Below are 23,004 nucleotides of genomic sequence, written 5' to 3'. Positions count from 1 at the left end.
TCTGAGCTTTTCAAGTGCGGTGGGATTCAGAAAGACCTCTTTGCCTCCCTCCGCCTCCTTTCTCGGAGGTCAGCTGTGCAGAGGTCCCACCTGGGGCTGGGGCGGAACAAAGCTCGCCTCCTGCAGGGTTCCTCCCAGTTCCCCAGGGAGAGCGGTTCCCTGAGGCTCAGCAGGACACCCGGCTTTTCTTCAGGCTCCCTTCCCTCCGACCGGCTGGCCTTTCCTCGGGGCAGTTCCAGGCAAATTTAAACAGCTCCCAAGGGACATTCCACTCCCTCTGTGGTGGTATTTTGGGGAGCGGATGTGAACTTCCCAGAGGGGGCGAGGTGTCCACTCCCAGGCTCATCGCCACCACCAGCCCCCCCCCCCCCCGCCACGTCCCTGTCGCATCCTCCGTGAACGAACCACATTTACAATGGGGGCGGGAGACAGGCCGTCCAGCCCTACAGAGATCTGAGAATTTGGGGTGCAAGGCCCTATCATTGCAGTTGACACAGGGCGCTGGGCGGCAGAGCTGAGCCTCAGAGGCAGCCTGGCCGCCCCCTGGCCCTGTCCGGATGTCCCGACGCCGAGGGGCCCCGGGCTGGGCGCACGACCCGGCTCGGTCCCTTCCCGGAGCGGCGGAGTCGCACCCCCTCCCACGCCCCCGCCCGGCGCGGCGCGCTGTGAGCATTTATGGTAATGTTTGGGTTGGGGCGAGAGGCGCCGGGTGCCCCGCCTCCCAGGACTCCCCGGGCCGGACCTCGGGGCGCACAGGCGCCCCGCCCGGCTGGCTGGCGCGTTCGCTGCCCAGGCTGCGCTCAGCCCCGGGGCGGCCAGCCGCCGGGACCCGCGGTTCTGGAGGGCTGCGGGCAGGCAGGTGGGCTGGCCCCAAAGGCCGGAGGCGGCCGGCGAGGCGGGGAAGGGTCCGGCACCCCTCCCCCATCCGCTGAGCCCCCTCGCTCGGGCTTAAGGCTCCCGAGGCCCCGGGAAACTTCCCGCGCGAGCACTTCCGCTCTCGGATGGTCTCCCCGCAGCCCCTGGCAGGGAAGGGGCTGAGAAGTCAGGCCAACCCCTCCCAGGGGAGTCGCTGGAATGCTGGGAGCCTGGGAACAGACCCTGCAGGCAGTCCCTGGGAAAGCCAGGCTGTGGGAATCCCACCCTCAGCCCCCTCCCCAGGCTGGGTCTTCAAATGGATGTCAGAGACGCCAGCTCCCCAACAGGGGGCTTTGTGTGGGTAGAACCGCCCCCCACCCCGACACCCACCACCACCACCCAGACCCAGCCTGGCTCGACCCCAGAGTTCAGTAGGCCAGCTGTGACGAAGACACCCCTCCCCCACCGCCGCTTCCCCTGCTCCATCCAGAATAATCGCCACCATTGTGCCGCACGCTCCCCGTGCCTCACTCCCCTCCGCAGGACCCCTGCACAAAGAGGCCTTTGCAGCCTCCAAGGCCCAGGATGGAGATGAATTCACGGTGTTTCCAAGTTTAAAAATAGCCCCTCCCAGCTCCCCAGTAAGCTGCCTCTCTTCCTTTTCCAAGGGGTGCTTCTGGGGTACATCTCCCTCCCTTCCTCCTGCCCCGGTCAAGTGCAAAGGACCCGGGGGAGACTGCATCCTGCCGGGAAAGGGGCTGCTTCCCCCCATTCAATCTCGTCCCCCCACGTCTTCCACCCAGCCCCCCAGTTTCCGGTTTCCTGGCCCAATGGTGTCCTCAGCATGACTGTCCCCCACCCTGCTTCCCTCCCGTGCACACTCGCCTCTCCTCTCAGACCCTCGTCCTGGAAAAACTCCGTGGGCCCCTCAAAGACCCAGGCAGGATCCCAGGGCCTAGCCCTGCCAGGGGCTTCCCCAGCCTCCACAGCTGCCAAGATGGCTGGACCCCTGCCCTCCACCCTCATGCAAGCATGTCTTTATCAGCTTCCTTTATCAGCTTCCTTCCTTCCTTCCCCGGCTGAGCCCACCCTCCTCATGATGCCCCTGGGCCAGAGGGTGGGTGGAAGTTCACTGTGCCCACTACAGTGGGGCAGGGGGACAGTCCTGGCTTCAGGTCCCACTGCGGTGAGGCCTCCGAGGACAGGGCCAGGCCTGTGTCCTTGTACCTCCAATCCCACTGCGGGTGGGACCACTCAGAGCCCCACCCCTCCTCCCTGCCTTACAATGCACAGAATGGACACCCTCCCAGAAGACTGACCTCCAAGGGCCCAGAGTATAACTACCATCCCACTCAGCCTCAGTCTCTCCACCTGTGACCAGAGCTGTACCACACTCACACGCAAAGCACCACGGGCCCCACCAAGTCCTCTCATCTCAGGAGCTGGGGTGTATCACAGGCTGGCTGACACAGGAGCCTTCCTCCAGGAGAGGATTCATTAGGACTGTCCCCAGGACGCACCCTTGGTCCAGACCTACCTCTGCGCCACCCTACCGCTGCCAACCTTGGCCCCAGCGAGGAGCCCTTCTGGTTTGGGAGGCCCACCACCGCCTCCCTGACCTGACCTCCTCTTGTTCGCTGCAGCTTCGCAAGATTCCTCTCAGAGCAGCTGGAGGGTCCACCCCCCCCCCCCCCCCCCGTCCCTGTCCCCCCATTCCTCCCTCAACCGTGGTTCTGCTCGACCTCCTCCACCCCCTCCTCCCTCTCCTTCCCGCGGTGAATCCTCTCCCAGCGCCTGACTGCTCTTTAGTTTGGAAGCTCTAAGTGCCTGGCTTTAGCCACCCCAAAGCTGCCTGTCCCCTGACCTCCACACCCCGCCTCTCAAAGGCAGACAGCCCCGGGCGGCTGGCCGCCTTGAAGCACAGCCTTTGTGCTTCTTTGGTGGGGCCTGCAGGGACGAGGGGTGCCATCCGGCCCTCGAACCTCCATTCCCAGACACTGGCGAGGCAGCTCCTCCACCCCCCTGCCGAGGGCGGAAGACGCCTTCGGAGCGGACTGCCCTTGGCGGTTGGCTGGCTTTGTTCTTGGGCCGGAGGAAAGGCGAATGATTAGTTAATGACGTTAAGTGAAAAGATGGTGGGGGTGGGACAAGGAAAGCAGTGAGCTGTGCCCTGCGCTCGGCCTGCGGGGCAAACAGCCTGCTGCAGCCATTCCCACTGCTGCCCCAGGACGAATGACAGCACCTCCATCCCGCTCTGGCCCTGCGCCCGAACGGACATCACCCAGCGGGCTGGGGGCCCGGGGTGCGCGTGCTCTGGGCTCGGCCTCCCGGCCCTGGGGCTGGCCTGGGCTGGCATGGCTTGGGCTCGGGCGGGCTGGAGACTAATGGAGAGGGCAGAGGGAGTCAGCATAGCTCTGAAAGACAAGGCTGATGTGGTTTTCCGGTCATCTCTGCGTCATCAAACGCCACCCGGAGCGGGCGCTGTTCGCCAGCCACCTGGCCTGCCCGGCAGTGTTTGCTGCCTCACGCCTCCCCTCCCCCTCTGTCCAGCACGCAGGCCGGCCTGCAACCCAGACTCTGGCCCGCTGCTCTCCTATTTGACCTTCCCTGTGGCATGGGCACCTGGCTGGTGTGGACCCCCTTTCCAGGACCCAGGGCAGGGGGCTGGGGATCCTCAGCAGACAAAACTCCCGCTCCCCTTCCCGAAGCTGCAGAAGAAGAGAGTCGCGGCAGGGCTCCGCACACCTTGCTGCGCGGCAGGCCCCACTCGGCAACCATGAAACCAGACCGGATGCCGCTTCTGGGCCCGCGGAGCCTCGATCAATGGGGCTCAGCTGGGCTGGGGCGCGGGGAGCTAGCTGCTGCCTACTACAGGTTTCCAGAGAGGGCCCAGCTCAAGACCCATTAACTCTTTCACCCCCTCTTCATCCGGGCGCGAAGACAGTGGGATCCAGGCTGGCCTCTCGGCGTGAAAGAATCCTGAGTGGGCTTGGACAAGGTCCCCGCAGGGCAGAAACGGTCCTGTGGAGCCCACTCGGCGGTCCCGAAGAGGAAAAGTCGGGTCTGGGGATCCGCTGCTCCAGAAACCACAGCCCAGGATACCTTCGGAAGCAGTTCCGCCTTGTCGCGCCCTGGGTCGCCCTGAGTCGGACAAGATTCAGGCCAGTCCCCTAATAAAATGATTTTTAAAAAAGATTCAAGGCAGATCCGTTTGTTTGTTTTAGAGGGGGCACGTGGGCAAGAATGAAAAGCTTGGTCCCACGAATTCACGAATTGCAGGCGCTCCATTCCCCGAAACTGGCACCTCTGGGCCTGTGAGACTCGGCACAGGGCTCTTCCCCAAAGCTGCCAGTGTGGGCAGCGAGGCTTGCGGGCAGTGCCAGCCCGGCGGCCTTCTGCGCAGTGGTGCAGTAATTCCAAGTCCGGACGCACTGAGGCCCAGCTGAGTTTTTCTGTGGTCCCCCATCGGGACGCCCACTGACACCCCCCCCCGCGCCCCTCCACTAGGAGATCCCCCAGGACTACATAGGCTGGCCAGGTTGGAGGTTGGGGTGCGAGCTGGTTCGGACTCAGGGCGACTCTGGGCATCCGGGTCAGCTTCTCCCCGCAGCCGCTTCGGCCAGGCGGTCGGGCCCCAGACACCTGTCATGCCCCTCACTTGTGCCCAGTGCCCGCCCCATGCCGGCGGCGCTGCTCCGCAGCTATGGGTTCCCAGCGCAGGGGCCCGCCCTCCCGGCTGCCGCACACGCGGCGCGGGCGGGGAGCGGGGGGCGCGCGGGGCGGGGCGCCGGCCCCCTCCCCCGCCCCCCTGACGTCAGCCCCCGGCCGCCCGGGGCTCCCGCACTCGGCGCTGGCCCTCCCGTCGGGAAGCATGGGGCTGCCTGAGCTCTTCTGCGCCTTCTTGCTGGCCGCCTGCTGCTGCTGTCGCCGCGCCGCCGGTGAGTCCCCGGGGCCTGCGCTCCTCCCGGCGCGGCCGGGGCAGCGGGCTGGCCGCCGGCGGGGCCCGAAGCGGGGCGCCCCGCGCGCGCGCTCTGCTCGGGGCTCGCGGGCACCGTGCGCCGTGTGCGCGGGCAGCCCTTCTTTGCAGCCAGTTTGCCGCGTCGGTTCTCGGGCATCCCGGGAGAAGGAGCCGGGAGGCAGCCACGGTGTGGGGCGGGAAGGGGTGGGGCCGAGCTTCACAGGGGGGCCGGAGACCGCGTTTCCCCCAGGTGCTTACTCCGGGTTGGGGGGCGCAGTGGAATCGGGACGAGGACGCAGGCGCACCCCCAATCCTGAATTCCGCGCCCGCCTGTTGCTGGAAAAGGCAGCTTTCTTAGCTGGATGGGCGCGCCGCTCCCTCCCCCCTCCGCCGGGCACCGGGCCAGGCTGGAGGTGAGCAAGCGGGTGGGGGAGACGTGCTGGCTCCGGCAGGGGTGCGGGCGGGCGGTTCACCTCGCGCCTGCCTGGCTGATGGGGTCGTAGGTAGCGGAGACGGGGAATGGTCCTTTTCCTCACTTATCTTGTTGGACCTCCCGGACGGGCTGGAGAACTCGTCCGCCCTCGTGGGAAAGAGCGTCCCAGCACCTACGGGATTTTCTCAGGAGCCGCGTAGTGGCCCGGGCTGCCCTTGTATGGCCGGCAGCAATGTCGCGTGCCCCTCTTGGCGCTCTCTCCCGGGTCCCGGCGGGCTCCTGCTTGGGCGGGGCGGGGCAATGCCCGGCCCGCTGGCCGCGCGCCCGGGAGACGCGTCCCCAGGGCTCGCCGCCTGCCGCCTCCCAGGATGCCTTTATTTCTGGGCAAAGGGCTAAGTCGGCAGCGGCCTTCCTTAGCAGCGTTCTAGCTCAGGGGAAACGGAGGCCGGGAGTCGAAGACCATCTTCTCTGCCCTCCTTGTCTGGGAGCCCGCTCAGGGCAACTACCCCAGGCACCCCAGTCCGCCCAGATGGTACCCAGTGACGTCACCGCCACTGCACAGGGCTGGCAGCGTGCTGGCACTGCTGATGTCACTCCTGCCCACTACGTGGACCTTGCCTTGACCCCTGGGGAGACAGGCCCCTCGTCTCTCCCAACACTCAGGATGGAACACCCGGGCCCGAGGGGGTACTGAAGAAGGCATTGTGGGGCGCCCCCTGGGACTGCTAGGGGGTCTGAGAGGGGATTCTTGGGGGCAGAGGGTGGAATAGTGACGTCTGCTCTTAGGGGAGGGCACACAAAGGGCCTTGTATGCCCCAGCCTGGCACATGCCTGGCATTCCCACCCTCTGACCTCATTGGAGAGGAGCGGGCCTGGATGGAAAGGGGCCTTCCTCTTGGCTCTGAGCCCGGGCTGCCCCTCTGCCAGCCTCACTGCGAGGGGCCTGGCGCTCAAGGTCTCTGCTCCAAGGGCCAGGGATGCCAGGTCCTGTTCCCCTGAGCTGGGAGAGGGTGGGCCTCAGCTGGGGGCAGGTGCAGGGAGTGGCTGAGTTTGGGGAGGGCTGGGCTCTTCAGTTTCTCACAGTGGCCGGAAGCACAGCTGCAGCTGAGCCTTTGTGTGGGGAGGGATGGAGGGCAGCTGGAGCTGACACACTGCTGGTGGCATGTCCCCCTGACCCCCAGGTGTGCCGGGAGAGGCGGAGCAGCCTGCGTCTGAGGTGCTGGAGGTGGAATTGGGCAGCACTGTCCTCCTGAAATGTGGCCTTTCCCAGACCCAGGGCAACCTCAGCCTCGACTGGTTTGTTGTGAGTGCCAGGCCCAGAGGGCAGCAGGGGATGGGACGGTTTACCTTTCCTCCACCCACCCGCCCCCAGGACCCCCACAACCCTCACCTCCACTCGGCCCCTCCCCTTAGGTCCACAAGGAGAAGCGATTGCCCATCTACAGGGTGCGCCAGGGCCAGGGCCACAGTGAAGCCGGCGAGTACAAGCACCGGCTCAGCCTCCAGGGCAGGGGAGGCACCCTGGCCTTGGCGCATGCCAGCCCCCAGGACGACGAGCGCATCTTCCTGTGTCAGGGCAAGCACCCACGGTCCCCAGAGCGCCGTCTCCAGCTCCGAGTCTACAGTGAGTGCCCTGCCTTGCACCTGCCCTGGGCAGTGTGGCTCCTGGGGAGGGGTGGCCTCATGCCCCTTATCCTTTCTCACCCACCTAGAAGCGCCGGAGGAGCCAAGCATCCATGCCAATACCGTGGGCATCTCTGTGAGCAGTGAGGAGCCCGAGGAGGTGAGTCGTGACAGCTAGCAGGGGGGGCAGGGCGGGTCTCAGAGACAGGGAGACTGACAGCCTGCCCTTCCTTAGGTTGCTACCTGTGTGGGGAGGAACGGGTACCCAGTTCCTCAAGTCACTTGGTACAAGAACCGGCTGCCCTTGAAGGAGGAGAAGAGCCGTGAGTTCCACCCCACTTACCCCTGAAAGCTTGTCTGTGGCACCCTCATAGGGACCACCTTGCCTTCTGCTCCAGCATCTGATGCTTGAAAGTATTTTCCTAAGAACTTATTGTACCTGAATACACACACACACACACACACACACACACACACACACACACACACACCCCTAGACTGAAAAACTCCTTCCTTCCCAAAGGAAATCTCTGCTCTCGATTAGGGTGTCGTCTCTCAAGCCCATGTCTGTCTATATATAGAAAATCATTTTATTGGGGGCTCATACAACTCATCAGAATATATACACACATCCATTGTGTCAAGCACATTTGTACATTTGTTGCCCTCATCATTCTCAAAACATTTGCTTTCTACTTGAGCTCCTGGCATCAGCTCATTTTTCCCTCCCTCCCAGCTCCTCTCTCTCATGAACCCTGGATAATTTATAAATTATTATTATTTTGTCATGTCTTACACTGTCCGAAGTCTCCCTTCACCCACTTTTCTGTTGTCCACCCCCAAGGGAGGAAGTCACATGTAGATCCTTGTAATCGGCTCCCCCTTTCTACCCCCCTCCCTCCACCCTTCTGGTATCAACCTTCTCACCACTGGTCCTGAGGGGTTCATCTGTCCTGGATTCCCTGTGTTTCCAGTTCCTATCTGTACCAGTGTACATTCTCTGGTCTAGGTGGATTTGTAAGGTAGAATTGGGATCATGATAGTGGGGGGAGGAAGCATTTAGGAACTAGAATAAAGCTGTATGTTTTGAATGTCTGCATATTACACAGGTAAATCCATCTAGAAGTCGACTTTCTCTGTAAAGGTTAAACCAGTGGGTCTCCATTAGGATGTTTGTCCCCAGCCCCCAAGGGACATTCAGCAGTATCTGGAGAGATTTTTGGCTGTGACAACTTAGGTGTTGCGAGAAGCCAGGGACGCTGCTGACCCTCCTATGAAGCGCGAAGCGCGAGGCAGCTGCTCGGCTCCAGATGGCATTAGGGCCGAGTGGAGAAACGCAGGTGTAAGTGGGATTGTGCTTATTGTGACACTTTGTTCTCCTCTGACAACGAATCTTTGGAAAGTGTCCAGGCCGGTCTATCTGCATCTGCCCAGAATCCCACGGAAACAACCAAACCCACTGCCATGACACCGATTCTGACTCATCGCCACGCTGTGGGACAGTGTTGACTGACTGCATAGCACTTCTGAGGCTGTAGATCTTTTTTTATTTTAAATCATTTTATTGGGGCTCATACAACTCTTATCACAATCCATACATCCATCAATTGAGTAAAGCACCCTTATACATTCGTTGCCCTAATCATTCTCAAAATTTGCCTTCCGTTTGGGTTCCTGGAATCAGCTCATTTTTCTTTTTTTCCCTGCCCCTCCCTCCCTGCTTCCTCCTCCCTCATGAACCCTTAATAATTTATAAATTATTATTTTATCTTATCTTACACTGCCCAGCGTCTCCTTTCACCCACTTTCCTGTTGCCCATCCCCCAGAGAGGAGGTATATGTAGATCCCCGAGATCGGTTCCCCTTTTCTCTCCCCCCCTTCCCTCCCGGTGTCGCCATTCTCACCGTTGGTCCTGAGGGGTTCATCCGTCCTAGATTCCCTGTTTCCAGATCCCCACTGCACCGCTGTGCATCCTCTGATCTCACCAGGTCCACAAGGCAGAGTTGGGGTCATGGGAGGCTGTAGCTCTCAATGGGGATAGACAGCCTCCTCTTTTCCTGAGGAACGGCAGGTGGCTTTGAACCACTGGCCTATGGTTAACAGCCCAGTGCTTAGCCCCAAACCCAAAAAACCTAGCCGTGTTGCTCTCATTGAGTCAATTCTGACTCTCGCAATCCTGTAGGGCAGGGTAGAACTGCTCCGGTGGGTCTTTAAGATTGTTACTGTTTACAAGAAGGGAAAGCCGCTGGGACTTTCCTCCCCACCGGAGCAGCTGGTGGTTTCAAACTGCTGACCTTGCAGTTAGCAGTGCAATGTGTAACGGCTCCACCACCAGGGCTCCTGCACTGTGTGCAGTGTCCGCTAATGAGCCAGCTCCCCATCAGTAAATAGCTAGTGTTTCCCAACCTTTAAAAAAAAAACCAACGCCAAATCCTTTGCACTCACATTGTACATGGCCGCTGTGTGTAGCGCCATGGGAACATAGGGAATCTACCTTTGTGTTTGCACCAAGTCCCCTCCGAGGGGCCACGTTCCTTTATGGCTCCCCTGGGAAACCCACAGGCAGGCTTGGTGGCGGCTGAGCCTTGCCCTTCCCACCCAGGAGTGCTCGTCCAGTCGTCCCAGACGGCCGAGTCCAGCGGGCTGTACACTGTGCGGAGCGTTCTGAAGGCCCAGCTGACCAAGGAGGACAAGGATGCCCAGTTTTACTGTGAGCTCAGCTACCGGCTGCCCAGCGGGAACCACATGAAGGAATCCCAGGACGTCACGGTCCCCGTGTTCTGTGAGTGCGGTGCTCCCTGGGACCTGGCCCCGGCCCCGCCCCGCCCCCCTCCACGCCGTCCACAGGCCTGAGAGCCGCCTCTGTGCCTCCCAGACCCCGCGGAGAGACTGTGGATGGAAGTGGTGCCCACGGGGGCACTGAAGGAAGGGGACCGCGTGGAGATCAGGTGTTTGGCTGATGGCAACCCCCCACCCCACTTCAGCATCAGCAAGCAGGTGTGGGGGGAGGGCCCACACGGGGTGCACTCAGGGCTGCAGGAGGAGGGGTGAGGGGTCGGGAGGGGAACGGTGCTCACCCCGCTGTCCTCCCAGAACGTCAGCACCATGGAGATGGAGGAGAAGGCCACGGACGACAACGGGTTGCTGGTCCTGGAGGCCGCTCGGCAGGAACACAGCGGGCTCTACGAGTGCCAGGGCCTGGACCTGGACACCATGGTGTCGCTGAGTGACCAGCGGGAGCTGCTGGTGAACTGTGAGGAGGGGCTGGGCACCAGGCCGGCGCCAAGACGGGGCCCTGGGTCGCGCTGACACGGGCTGACATTGGCTGTGTCCGCAGATGTGTCAGCTGTCCGGGTGAGTCCCGCCACCCCTGAGAGCCGAGAAAACAGCGACGTCACCTTGACCTGCAGAGCAGAGAGTAATCAGGCCCTGGTGTTCCACTGGCTGAGAGAGAAGGTACCAGGCAGGCCGCTGTGGGGCGGGGCGGGCGCCTCCTTCCAGAGCCGACCGGTGGTGTCTCCCGCAGACAGGCCAGGTGCTGGCCGAGGGGCCTGTGCTCCAGTTACACAATCTGACTCGGGAGGCCGGGGGAGGCTACCTCTGCATGGCGTCTGCCCCCGCTGTACCGGGCCTGAACCGCACGCGGCTGGTCCACGTGGCCATTTATGGTGAGGCCCTCTGGGCAGAGAGCAGGTGGCTCCTGGGAGCGGGGTGAGGCAAGTCCCCTGTTGCCCGAGTCTCTGTGGGCAGCCTGGTCCCCGTCCTGAGGGCAGGGCTTGTCCCTTGTGGGGACCTCTGTGGGGAGTCAGGAGGCCAGCAGACTGAGCTGCCTCCCTCCTCCTGCCTCCTCCCAGGGCCCCCGTGGATGCCCTCCAAGGAGAAGAAGGTGTGGGTGAGAGAGAACGAGGTGGTGAGCCTGTCCTGTGAGGCACTGGGACATCCTCGGCCCACCATCTCCTGGAATGTCAACGGCACCGTGAGTCCCGCCCCCACGAGCCCACGCTGCCCTCCCTGCCCCGGGGTGGCCAGGCCAGAGGGCCCCACCGCCTTCAGCTGCGCCCGCCCCCCATAGGTACATGAACAAGACAAAGCCCCACAGCATGTCCTGAGCACCCTGAGTGTCCTCGTGACCCCAGAGCTGCTGAAGACGGGCGCCGAGTGCGTGGCCTCCAACACCCTGGGTAGCAACCGCACCCGCGTCTTCCTGGAGCTGGGTAAGGGGCTCTGGGCTGCAGGTCCGGCAGGGCACGCCCAGGCACGGGCATTAACTCCTGGTGCTTATCCTAACCCGCCTTCCTCTGCCTCCCAGTCAACTTAACCACCCTCCCACCCGACTCCACCACCACCACTGGGCTCGGCACCTCCACCCCCCTCAGCACCTCCACTGCCAGCCCCCATGCCCGAGCCAACAGCACCTCCACAGGTAAGAGGTGGGCGGGGCCGGGAAGGGTGCGTGGGGCTGGAAAGGCAGCCGCCACGGTGGCAGCAGGTGACCGGCAGGGTCTTTGTGGGACAGAGAAGAAGCTGCCGGAGCCCGAGAGACAGGGCGTGGTCATCGTGGCGGTGATTGTGTGCATCCTGGTGCTGGCCGTGCTGGGCGCTACACTCTATTACTTCTACAAGAAGGGCAAGCTGCCTTGTGGCCGGTCCGGCAAGCAAGAGATGTAAGCAGGGTCCTTGGCACACTCCCCCCAGCCCGCCCATCTCATACCGCCCAGCTTGCTCCCTCCTCCTGTGCCCACTGGCCCTGCAGAAGGTCCAGGGCCCTGACTCTGGGGCCAGCCCGCTCTACCGCTCCCCTTCCCCCCTCCCACGAGCTGGTGCCCAGGCCACCAGAGCCCCCAGTCCAGTCCAATTGCCTTCCCCACGGACCTCCCCTGCCCTTGAGGTGCCAACCTCTCGCCTCCCTCCCTCCCTCCTCCCAGCACGCTGCCCCCGTCGCGTAAGAGTGAAATGGTAGTTGACGTAAAGTCAGATAAGCTCCCTGAAGAGATGGGGCTCCTACAGGGCAGCAACGGTGACAAGAGGGCTCCGGGAAACCAGGTAGGAGGCGGTCCTCGGGGCCGTGCCCAACACCTCCGCAGGGCCCAGGCCACCCACTGGGGCCCCTGCTCTTTACTGGGATAGGCAGGGATACAAGTGTCTGCAGGCCCCCGGGAGAGGGTGGCTCGCCAAGCTGAGCAGCCTGTCTCCTGGCCTTTTCCTGGGTACCATTGGGGCGTAGCTTCCGGGGGAAGGGGGGGCTGGATGTCAGGCTCTCCCTCCCACCACCTCTGCCCTCTCCTTGCTTTCTCCCTTGGGCCGCTGCCTTCATCAGCTTTGCTCCTTCCTCTGCTGGCACCTTGAACTCACTCTGGCCATGTCCTGAGGCTGTCCGCTTACTTCTCCAACTACAGGGAGAGAAATACATCGATCTGAGGCATTAGTCCGCGGACTCCACCGAGCTCCCCGCCCTGCCTGCCACAGCTCCTGCTGCCCGTTCCCCAGCTCTCAGGAAGGTGGCCGGAGCCTCCTGCTTCTCTGAGGCCTGCAGAGAAGACCCCATATTTCAGAGGCCCGGTGGGTGGGCAGGGACCGGAGCCATCTGAGAAGCCCCCCCCCCTCCCTCCGAGGTCCCCGCTCTGGGCTCAGCCCACTGCAATTCGCCATTGCTGAGGGATGCTCATCCCCCGGGAAGGAGGGGGCTCAGGACCCAGGAGGGGGCAGGAATCCCCAGCAAGATCTGTTCTACACGTGCCCTAGATATGCAGACATCCGTCTCAGACCATCAGCTGATTGGGGGGCTCCCCGCTGGTCTTGTCCTGAAGGCTGGCTTCAGCCATTCCACGCAGTCACGGACGCAGCCCTTGCCCAAATCGCAGAACCAGGTTGTTCATGAATGACCCCAGCAGCAGCTAAGCTGTTGCTGCTGCCACCTTCCCGCCTGCTTCCGTGGGACCCTTTTCGATCCTCCCTCCTCTGGGCTGAAGCCACGACTGGTGTCCTTGCAAGACATGCTGGGTCTGCCCACTGTCCCTGGCAGCGGCTGCTTTCCAGTTAGACTCAAGGCCCTGCCTTCACTTGGCTGGACTGCCCTCAAGGGACCACCCACATCTCTGAGAGAAGGGCAAAGGCGAGGCCCCGCCCGTGCTTCATGGAGATGAACGTAACAATGGAATAGTACGGAACTGCTACAAATTGGAAAAGGGCCCACCCAATGAGGAGTCTGGGAGTAACGGGGGCCTGGCCAGAGTTGGGGTGTGTGTGTGTATGTATATATGGTTTTGTTAGGTGTAAATTTGCAAATTGTTTCCTTTTATATATATATATGAAATAAAGCTTAATTGTCCCAGAAACCTTGCATTGCCTCTACCTCCCGTTTGTTTTTATTGTGGGCAAAATAGTAAGCGTTCCCAATTCAACTTTTTACAAGAGTGGCTGCTTCCACTGTTCTGAACCGTCCCCCCAGTAGCAGACCACTAAGTGGGGTCAGCGCGTGCCCAGGTTTCCTTCATGACCAGCACGGCCATGCTGTGTGCGCGCCCAGCCCCGAGGTGGGTTCTTCGGTCGGTTCCACCGTGGCTGGCTTGCTGCAATGGAATTCCTGTGCAGACTTCTGCTCACGTGGAAGGATGGGACAGAGAGACTCGGGGTTCTCCCACCACTGGAAGCCCCGTGTATGGCCCCGGGCTGGGCTCCTTATCCCTGGTGCCACCAGAACCCCACAGGCGCGCGCTCAAATGGGGACGACGTCGACAGGACATGAAGCTGTAACTGCTAGCAGGGACCAGGGGTGAATTCAACTTCTGTTGACCACCGGACAACTGCCCCGCTCCAGACAGCTGGCGGCACGGCCGAGCAACTGCCGGCCAGGCGCAGCCTTTTCCCTCGGCCCTCGGCAGCAGTGCATGCTCCCTGGGGACCCCAGTGCCCGTGACGTGCCCCCTCTCCCAACACTCTGGCAATGAGGGCCCCAGCAAGTCTGCTAAAACAAATGAAACTTTATTTAAAAATATTTTTTTTGTACAGACATGGGTGCTTGAAAAAGCTCTTTAGTTAACTGTGTATGGAAATGAAAAATTAATAAATAACATTAGTTTAACAGACCTCTAAACATTAATACATTGGCAAACCAAAATGGACTTAAATGAAAATGAATCTTAAAGCTCTGCTATTCTCTGTAAGAATATTTACCTTCTGTTTTCTTACTCTTTACAGGTGAGTGATTAAATACTGCTAATATAACTTTTTTTATATTAATGACACACTTTAAAATAGTCCACGAGGAGCTCCTCTCGGGCCCGGGTGTGACCCCGACCCCAGAGTGCACCCCTGCCTTGGAGCCGAGCACGGGCTCCCCAGCCCCATCCACACCAAGAATGTCAACATCCGGAATGAGGGCGACTTGGGAAAGAGTTGTTTCTCTCCCCCATGTCTGGATGAGTCCGAGGCAGGGAAGACGAGAGGAAAGGCCGACAGGGAAGATGCCACCCCGCCACGAGCTTGCCCTGCCCCTCCCACGCTGACCCTGGCCGTGAGCCGCCTCCTGGCTGCTCTCCCTGCAGAGCAGAGGGCTAGCTGCTTAATGCTCTGGTTGGAGTCTTCTGATGGCAGGAAAGCCAAGTCTGAGGGAGAGGCAGGCAGGAGGCCGGCCAGGCCTGGACCCAGCCCCCCCCAAAAAAAGACCCCAAAACAAACAAGAAACACACCCCAAATCCTTCCCCTCGGAGTTTGTCCTGCAGTGGTCGTTGGTGAGGGCGGCTGGAAGCCACGGGCAGGCGGCCTGCTCTCCCCACAGGCAAACCACGCATTCACGGCCCCTTTCGTGCAGTGAGGGTCCCCTGCGTGCCGCCCCTGCAGGGGCTGCTCCTTGGGGCAGAGGAGCCCCAAGGCAGAGGAGCAAAGACTCTGGCGTTTCCATATTAAGTCCTAAAATGCAGCCTGGGACACAGCGCTGCCTTAGAAAGGCACAAACGTTTGGCTTCCCACCCCCCTCAGTGTGCTAAAAATTGTTTTGTTTTGAATGAAGGAAAAAGATATATAAGGTTAAAAACCCCACGTCACCCAGTCAAAAAGCAGCTGGAGGAGGTACCTCATAGCTGCCAGGCCTCTACCACACGTTCCAGCAGGAGGGCAGGCTTCTCCTCCAGGGCCAGGACACCCAGACACCGCAGGGGGGGGAAGGTCGGCAGGCACCAGGCCGGCAGAGACGCGGAAGAAAAGACACATTGACGGCACTCGTCTCTTCAAACGCCCAAGACCACCCTGGCCGCCCTCACTCCAGACAGACACACAGTCTGATGACACACATGCCGGTGGACCTACAGGCCCTGCACTCCCACCTGAGCATGCTCAGCAGGGGCGTGGCATTGGCGTAGCCCCAAGAGCTGCATGTAGCCTGTCTTGAGCAACACTCCTGTCTGGCCCCCCAGTCTGGCCCAGGGTGGAAGGAGAGTGTGTGCGTGGCCATGTGGCGCTCTCACCAGTGCAGCTTGCCAAAGCGGTAGAAGATCTGAGGGTGGCTTTCGGCCTTTGCTCTGTACAAATACAGGGAGGGGTCGGTCACATTTTTCTCAAGCAGTATGCACAGGGAGGGGCAGCAAGGCCTCCAAACAGCTGTTAGTCAACAGCTGGCCCTGCAGCGTGGTGCTGTCCATTTGACTCTGAATGGGCCTCTCGAGGCTGGGCCCTGCTTTCCCACCTATTAAGCATGCTACTCTCTGGGGGCACCAGCCCCTGCACTGCCCTGGAAACCAACCTGGACCACCCAAGTCCCTGTGGAGGCACCAGGCACTGGTGCCCCCAACTCCTCCACCCAGGAACCTGGGTGGGGCCAGCAAATGTAGTCCGGTACCCTATCCTTTCTCCCATGCCTCGACCTGTATCTTTGGATTATTAGGTTACTTCTGGGTATATCAAATGACTCTGCTGGTTAAAAAATTATAATTATGAACCCCCTTGCTAAGTCAGGACAGGCACTAGGATGAGAAAAATAAGAGCAAAAGACTCAAGTAATCAAGTGTAGTTTTTACAAAGACAGAAAGGCTTATAATACAAGACTAATGTTAGTGCCCCTAAGTGCCCCCCTAATACACGCTCGTGCAGGAAAGCCACTTTGGAGGCACCTAGGAAGGTCTGCGTCAGAGAACTCCTGCGCGCAGCTCACGGCCTCCGGGGCTGGGCAGGGAAGGGACATCCGTGTGCCCAGAATAAACATAACCCCCGAGTCCACGGGCAGCCGCAACTGCGGGGTTTTCCATCGAAACATTGACGGCCCGGATGAAGCCAGGCTGGGGTGTGATGCTCCACACAGCCGAGTACTCTTTTGGGAGAAGGGGCTGCAAGGCTGGTCAGGAGAAGGAAAAGAAACAGTGACCAGAAGTTCCCTAAGAATTTCTTCCATGTCACAAGCATGCCCATAGGCCTGCCTGACCGCTGTCAAAACAGCAGTCCAACAGCCACCGAGTTTCCTGCTGATGTAGGGCCTTTGTGCAGGGCTGTCGCTGCTCGGTGTGCTGCCTCTCCAGGGTCCATGATGCTCCCGGGAACGGGACAGCTGCATGGGGCCACAGGTGTTGATTCAAAAGCTGAGAAGTAGGACAACAGGCTCAGGGCGACATCTCCCCACTCCAGCTCTGCGAGCTCCCGTGCAGCCTTGTAATGAGGACCTGGTGGGGTTCCAAAAGCTGACAAGCGGAAGGGCAAACAAATAGCCTCTACCTTACCTTCTTCCACTTTCCCCAGAAAGGAACGCTCCCCACTGCTTCCTCCAGACATTAAATAGCTCTCTGCAGTTCTAAATACCGGTCCCTACTGTAGGCTGAGCGCAAGGCAGTGGGAAACAGTACTTCAGTCTGAGTTTTCTAGTCTCATGGTCTATGCTACTCGTCTCTGACGGTAAGCTCTAGGGTCTCTAAACTCTATCCTGACCCAACCCCCAATGTAGCATCAAGTTTAAGCCAACAGTGGTTCAAGATCAGGACTCCAACACCTTCAAACCGTGCTAAGGTATAAGATTAGCTGCAGACACTGAAGGATCAAAGAAGATCCTAAGTAGTGTGGGAGACAGTGACAGGTCTCAAAATAGTGGTTAAGGAAGACTTCCTGACAAGAAGTCAGGGGCCCGGCAGCTCAGTGAAGAGGGAGGCAGGCAACTGTGAGGAGATGCTTTCTTTAAGCACGTTAACAGCCCCGTTGTCTCCTGAGCTACCCGGACCTCCGTCTCCATCTCAGTGGCTGGTCCAACAGCTTCCATGGGAATCCATCCGGACGCTGGGCACCCACCCACGAGACCTACACAAGGAATCTGAGCCAGAGCAGTAGGGCTAATGGGCAAGTCTAGATGGAGTTGACCATGCAGGGTGGCTCTGTCTCGAAAGTAACTAGGAATTAAAACCACACAATCTCAGTGGAAAGAACTATTTTGGGGCCAAATGCCACTGCTAGACAGCCCAAGGACAATCCCCCACTACGGACACCAGCAGGTGGTGACAGGGAAGAACACATGGTCTAGGGACACTTCGCCTCATGGACATGTGCTGATCGACACAGTTAGGACAGTCAGCTCAGTGGTCCCCTGGGTGAGAACGGCTTCTTTCTGACTGTCAGGATGTGAGGTAGGAGAATATTCTGCGCCAACACCACTGCTCATCATCTACAGAAAGGACAAGGACTTACTGCTGGTGCCTTAGCTAGAACATACAGAATTAGTCCCTACTTTGCAAATAAACTGTTGTAAAACAAAACGAAACAACCGACCCTCCCACCTCCCAATGCTAAGTTTGCTGGTTGGACCATCAAACAATTTAATTTTCAGTAGAGGAAATAAGCATCTTAAGGAGGGGGAACCCGCCCCACCAGGGGAAAAAACCCAGAAAGACAATTGCATAAAAAAAAAAATTCTAGAAGATCCTAAAAGTAAGAAGTGGCCTGAAAGTGTGTGTGGTCAGAGGGGACTGGAAGGAGGGCTTGAGGAGGAGGACACCCTCTGCAGGCCTAGTCACCATGGACACATGCTGACGGGTGACGGCCCAATGGAGGGAGGCATGTCCAGAGCGCTATGCTCATGGGTGAGGCCTGGAGAAAGCCCGGTCCTGGGTGTCCTGGCACCAAGGCCAGTTCTGAACCGCAAAAGCCAGGAAGCCATGGGGAGAGCAGAAAATGGACTGATCAGGCAGTCACGCATCTGAGGAGAAGGGAGACAGCAAAGTGGGTTTAACCATATCGACCTGCTAGTTAACTGAGGAGGGACTCTGCATAATCGGAGGAGGAAATGGGGGGAGGGCACGCTTTGTCCCCAACCATGGAGGCGTCACTTCATGAAAGGAGGGTTTGGATTACTGGTTAAACTCACAGAAGAACCAAGTAATTAAAAATTGCCATACAACTCAGAAGAGGTTATTGGTTATCTTCCAAAACGTCAAAAACTGACTGCCACCAAGTCAATGCAGACTGGGAGACTTTAAAGGGCAAGGAAGAACCGCCCCTGCGGGTTTTTGAGATGGAAACTCTTTATGGAACTGGGTGGGAAGCCCTGTCTTTCTCCTGAGGGGAGGGGTGGCTGACCGTGCGACCTGCTGACTGCAGCTAGCAACCCAAAGCATCACCACTACCGCACTGGAGCTCCTATGGGGAGCTTGGAAAGAGCCTTAAGACCAGAGCCGTGTGAAGATGTTCTTATGACTTGCCTGGAAATCCCAGAGCAACTCAACCCAAACTCTCACAAACCGGCCCGAAGCTTTAATCCTGCACAGACACATGCCGGACACACCAAGTTCTGCTCAGCACAGGAACTGGGCCCCACAGCCACAGGCCTGACCATTAGAGCCTCGCCAGGAGAGGAAAGGATCAAACTGCCCTCGGCAAGGAGAACTGTGAGCTCCACATCTCAGTTTGCATGCCCTGACCAAGAAGGGGTGCCGGCAAGAGCAGCCGCAGCGCCGTAGCTCCCTGCGGGTCTCCAGGCAGCGGGCAATGTCCACCGGCGAGCAACAATTCTAACCTGGATGGGCAGGGAGGTGGCTGTCACTTTCTGTAGTTCATGTCTAAGTAACAGGTGAAACGGAAGGGCACCTTAAATGCAGCACTCTCCTGGCTTTGAGCACATTGTTTACGATTTCCTGCATCCTGCCCTGTTAGCCTGCCTCCACCCTCTGCTAATCCAGGGCCTCCGGTGTCGGTGTCGTGTCTGTGGTGGGCAGCGCTGCTTCCTGCCCTAGAGCAACACCATGAAGATCCGGTACCATCGGCTGTGGGAGGGTGAAGGTCTCAGAGGCAAGAGGCTAGAACAGAAAAAACATCTAAGGATAGCTGAAAGCCACAAGAAACACGAGCTGGAGTTTTAGACTCAAAGGTGACAAGATTAGAAAGAAGGGTGATCTAAGGAAGGTACTCCCTGTCTGGCCCCCTCAAGGCAGACCGATGCTGTGCATCTCGGTGAGGACAGTGATCAGCTGTTCAGGCTCTGCCAGGGAGGGAGGTCACACAGCGCTCGGGAAGTGGGCAGAGACACTCCGGCAGCATGGCGACCTGGGTAACACTGCAGACCGGACTCTGTACCACAGAAGCGGCCAGTCTTCCCTCTGCCTAGCCAGCAAGAGACCACAGCACACGAGGTCTGACGACTGTGGGGCACAGGGCCCCAGAGTGCAGAGGCCAGGAAACTGCGAGGAGAGAGGGGGAGACATTACGTTCCCAAAGCCACAGGCACAAGAGAAAGCCAAGGTGTTGGGGGCACCAGTGAAGGAAGTGCGACCATGGTGGTCCCCCGCTCCTTACATGGCAAGACTTATCCAGTTCTGAGGATACACGCCAAGCGGCCCGCGGGAGCAGAAAATACTGGACCCTGGACAGTGAATGCCCATCCATGTTGTGCCACTTCATGGACAAGGCGGCGAATAGCAAGTGGCTGAGGCTTCCTAAAAGCTTCATGGCCTCCGGGCCAGAAGGCCACCCCAGAAGGAAATGCTCGTCCGTTCCCTTGAAGCAGAGTAACTTATGACTTGCACAAATCGGGCACCAAGGCAACCGTCTCCCGCAGACAGTTTTCTGGGGAGGGCGTGGAATGTGTGTGAAGGCCTCTATCAGTCATTCTGTGATTAGGACAATAACAATCTCTTATTTCAACAAGTTCAATGTTCCTATACAAACAGTGCTTTGGAGTGGCCAGTGTTAGCTGCTAGTATCAAATATGATTATAACGGTAAAGCAACAATACCCCCCCGCATCCCCCATCTACCAAACAAACCCACACCACCATACACAGTAAAGAACATCCTGTAAGCTGCTTGGCCTCAGTAAGGCTGGGGCATAGCAAGCCCACTGCCAGAGAAGAACACGGAGGAGCAGTAGGAAGCAGGAGGTAGGGAAAGGGCAGTCTTCTAGAAACACACAACTTCTGCTATGCACAGGATAATCCGAGTGAGAGGGGAGTGTTGGCATTCAAAGACACTCATACTAGGGCTGGGTATAACACCGCAGAAAATGCAAGTCTTTTACAGATTCCCTGCCTGGGAGCAACACAATCAGCAGGTTGATTGTTATCATCTCAGGACACAGGCACAGACAACCCAGGAAGGGCTGCATCCTCACTGAAGGGTTTACAGTATAACATGTGCCCTACTGCATTTTGGACCATCCCCCAGGGAGACTCGACTACAGGGCAATGCTTCCCATGCACGCTCAAAACAAGCAAACAAAACACCCTAGCTGCTCCGCTTTCCTCCCACTGTTCTGAAATCTTGGAACCACAGGCGTGAGATCCCAGACGGACAGGGCAAGACTTGGCTGCGAGGCTCCCGGGGAAGCTGGCACTGGCAGGTGCTCGGCGGGTGGTGAGGACAGGCAGGAACCTCCAGCTTACTGGTCCTCCACAGCTGCTGCAGGGAGGGGAGGCGCTAGGTGGCGACATGGGCGGGAGAAGAAATTGAGACAAATTCCCGGAGAATGTTCTTGGCCATTTCGATGTTGTTGTGGGCAATGACCAGAGCTTTCTGGATGTCTTGGTAGGAGTAACCCTGACTCATGAGGCTCTCGATCTCACTGGAGAGCTGAGGTGAGGTGGCGGCGGTGGCGGAAGCGGCAGCAGCAGCAGCGGCACCCCCGCTCTGCTGGCAGGCACCCACCTTCCGTTCAGAGTTGATTCTCCGAGGGAACGGCTTGGGGGGCCGCTCAGGAACTTGAGAACTCTCAGTGAAGTCTAGGAGAAATAAGAAACAAAGTATTTGCAAATGTGGGTGGGTGGTGGTGGTGAGGGACACACAGGTTGTTATGAATGGCAGTTAGTAACAAACATTAATAACAATATGCTACCATTAGGATATCGTTCTGGGGGAAAAAGATATCACAACTGTGCACACGCCTCTTTGGGAAGAAGGTGAGGTTTTAGAGCTCAAGGGCTCTCGTTCTCATTGCCAAGGTTCTACTCAGAAGGGACACCCCACTAAGCTTACAGGAACCTCTTCCGTGAACAGAACCACTCGCCAGCATGCGCACGCGAACACCTGTCTCTACATCAGGCTGTACACTCGGTACCAGGTTTGCCCACACATTATTGTCTTGGTTGTTTAAAAAAAATTCTTGGGGGCTAAAGAAAGTAGATACTTAAGGTCTCCTTTTTCAAATAAGGAAACAGAAACTGGCTGAAGCTGTAGAGCACAAGTGCTAACCAAGATGGGTGGGTAGTCTTCACTGCCTGTACATCTCTGCCACCAGTTGTCCTGAGAGTCAGCTCAAACTCCCAAAGGGACAGCAAGTCTGTGTGCCGTCCTACCACGCTGCCACAGGCGACAGCCAAGACCCAAATGTGGGCTAGCTCCAGGCCCTTCCAGGGTGCACCAGAAGTCTGGAGCCCTGTGGTCTGAACCATCACAGCTTAGGCACCTGTCACAATGCAGGCTCACAGCAGCAAGAGCCCCTCCCACACAGGGGAGCCACCCCTTAGCCTCGCCAGGCAAAATCCTAAAAAGCCTGGCTCACAGCTGAGCTTCCTAACTTGGGCCCTAGAACCAGTTTCCTTCCCATTTGGGCAGTAGGGTTTCGCTCAGAAATGGGGAGGGCACTCACCGGTGGCGGAAGCCCCCTCTAGAGAGAGCCAGGCAAAGGCAGAGCTGGCGGTAGAGATGTCTGAGAGAGTCCGCCGGGCCAGCACTGCTGGCACAGGTGGCTTAGGGACGTCGTAGCCATCTTCCTCCATCTCAGACTCCTCGGTGACGGCATTGGCATGCGCTGCCGCCGAACTCCCGTCACCTAGAGAGAAGTGTCGGCAGTTATTCCCGACTCCTTCTTTTAACTACAGGGCGGTCTGTCAGGCAGACGCTTACACGGCCATTTTGTTTTCCAGGCAACAAACAGCTACCCAGTGGTTACTGACCAAAAACCGTGTGAAGTCCTGTGGGTGGAGATAAACACACAGAGAAATAAGATCTGCTCCAATCCTGCAACTCTCGTTCTCGAACACGCCCAAGGAGCCCTGCGAGGGCGGCAGCCCCGCGCCAGCGAACACTTCACAGGCCCTCACCACGTTTCCGCTGGGTCTCACCGCAGAACACCGGCCAGAGGGCTGCGCGTGCCGGCTCCTTGAACGTTCCACTTGGTGAACTAGCTAGCATGGGAGCCGAGTACTCGCCACCCCACACACAATTCACCGGGAATTAAACAGAAGAAGAGCGGCTTGTGCTCCAGGCCAGGGCCACGGAGTTCACATGGCCCGCCCTGCAGGAAGCCAAAGACTGAGCTCTCACTTAGACACAGCCATCTCATTCGACACACACCGCAGGCCCGTGCCAACTTCACACCAACCACCTTCCAAGCAGCCCAATGGGAACTCACCAAAGGTACTGCTCTCTGTGACGGGTGTGGCCTGGGACTGAATATTGTACATGGCTTCATATGTGCAGCTGTCACCCTGCTGGTCACAGTCACTCGCTCTGAGGAGGAGAGAAAGGGCGTGGTGACCCTCAGCCTCTGTTCAGGGCGACCTCCCCGAGCGGGCTAATGAAGGCTACTCTGTGAGGACAGCACGCTCTTTCGGCAGGCGGGCGTCTAAGGCGCCACAGGGGGCTGTGATGCTGAGAAGCCCCGAGTGGCACTGCCTACATCCAGGAGAGGCTGGGTACAGCTTGTTGAGGAACAAACACACACACACAGATACAGAGA

General features: G+C 58.9%; 2 protein-coding genes across 4 annotated transcripts in view; one reads left to right on the top strand and one right to left on the bottom strand.

The window, feature by feature from the left end:
* Positions 1 to 4,669: 4,669 nt before the first annotated feature.
* On the top strand, positions 4,670 to 13,199 carry MCAM (melanoma cell adhesion molecule). Of its 2 annotated transcripts, XM_075546710.1 has the most exons (16): positions 4,670 to 4,793; positions 6,428 to 6,549; positions 6,660 to 6,870; positions 6,959 to 7,029; positions 7,105 to 7,192; positions 9,473 to 9,652; positions 9,746 to 9,867; positions 9,964 to 10,123; positions 10,208 to 10,326; positions 10,397 to 10,538; positions 10,725 to 10,846; positions 10,943 to 11,084; positions 11,180 to 11,293; positions 11,387 to 11,534; positions 11,796 to 11,913; positions 12,267 to 13,199. In XM_075546710.1, the coding sequence occupies exons 1-16, from the start codon at positions 4,727 to 4,729 to the stop codon at positions 12,294 to 12,296; spliced, it is 1,956 nt and encodes a 651-aa protein (XP_075402825.1). In that variant the 5' UTR covers positions 4,670 to 4,726; the 3' UTR covers positions 12,297 to 13,199. The 2 variants fall into 2 exon arrangements, with proteins under 2 accessions (XP_075402825.1, XP_075402826.1); XM_075546711.1 differs by lacking the exon at positions 11,796 to 11,913.
* Positions 13,200 to 13,830: 631 nt separating this feature from the next.
* Positions 13,831 to 23,004, bottom strand: part of CBL (Cbl proto-oncogene) — a 103,347-nt gene continuing 94,173 nt past the window's right edge. For both annotated transcript variants that reach the window (XM_075546707.1, XM_075546709.1), the window contains 3 exons: positions 22,678 to 22,775; positions 21,913 to 22,095; positions 13,831 to 21,046 (listed from right to left, as the gene is read on the bottom strand). In XM_075546707.1, coding sequence (XP_075402822.1) covers positions 20,745 to 21,046; positions 21,913 to 22,095; positions 22,678 to 22,775 — 583 coding nt within the window. In that variant the 3' untranslated portion in view covers positions 13,831 to 20,744. The remainder of the gene's footprint in view (positions 21,047 to 21,912; positions 22,096 to 22,677; positions 22,776 to 23,004) is intronic.

Source organism: Tenrec ecaudatus, chromosome 4, assembly GCF_050624435.1.
Source record: "Tenrec ecaudatus isolate mTenEca1 chromosome 4, mTenEca1.hap1, whole genome shotgun sequence".
Classification (NCBI taxonomy): Eukaryota; Metazoa; Chordata; class Mammalia; order Afrosoricida; family Tenrecidae; genus Tenrec; species Tenrec ecaudatus.
The sequence above is the reverse complement of the archived record's forward strand: the minus strand, read 5'-3'. Positions and strand labels throughout refer to the sequence as shown.

Bases quoted from the DNA above. Each gene is read 5' to 3' on its own strand.
- MCAM (XM_075546710.1), top strand. From the start codon at position 4,727: ATGGGGCTGCCTGAGCTCTTCTGCGCCTTCTTGCTGGCCGCCTGCTGC. The intron at 9,868-9,963 runs GTGTGGGGGGAG...CTGTCCTCCCAG, and splicing joins ACTTCAGCATCAGCAAGCAG to AACGTCAGCACCATGGAGAT. The intron at 10,847-10,942 runs GTGAGTCCCGCC...CGCCCCCCATAG, and splicing joins CCTGGAATGTCAACGGCACC to GTACATGAACAAGACAAAGC.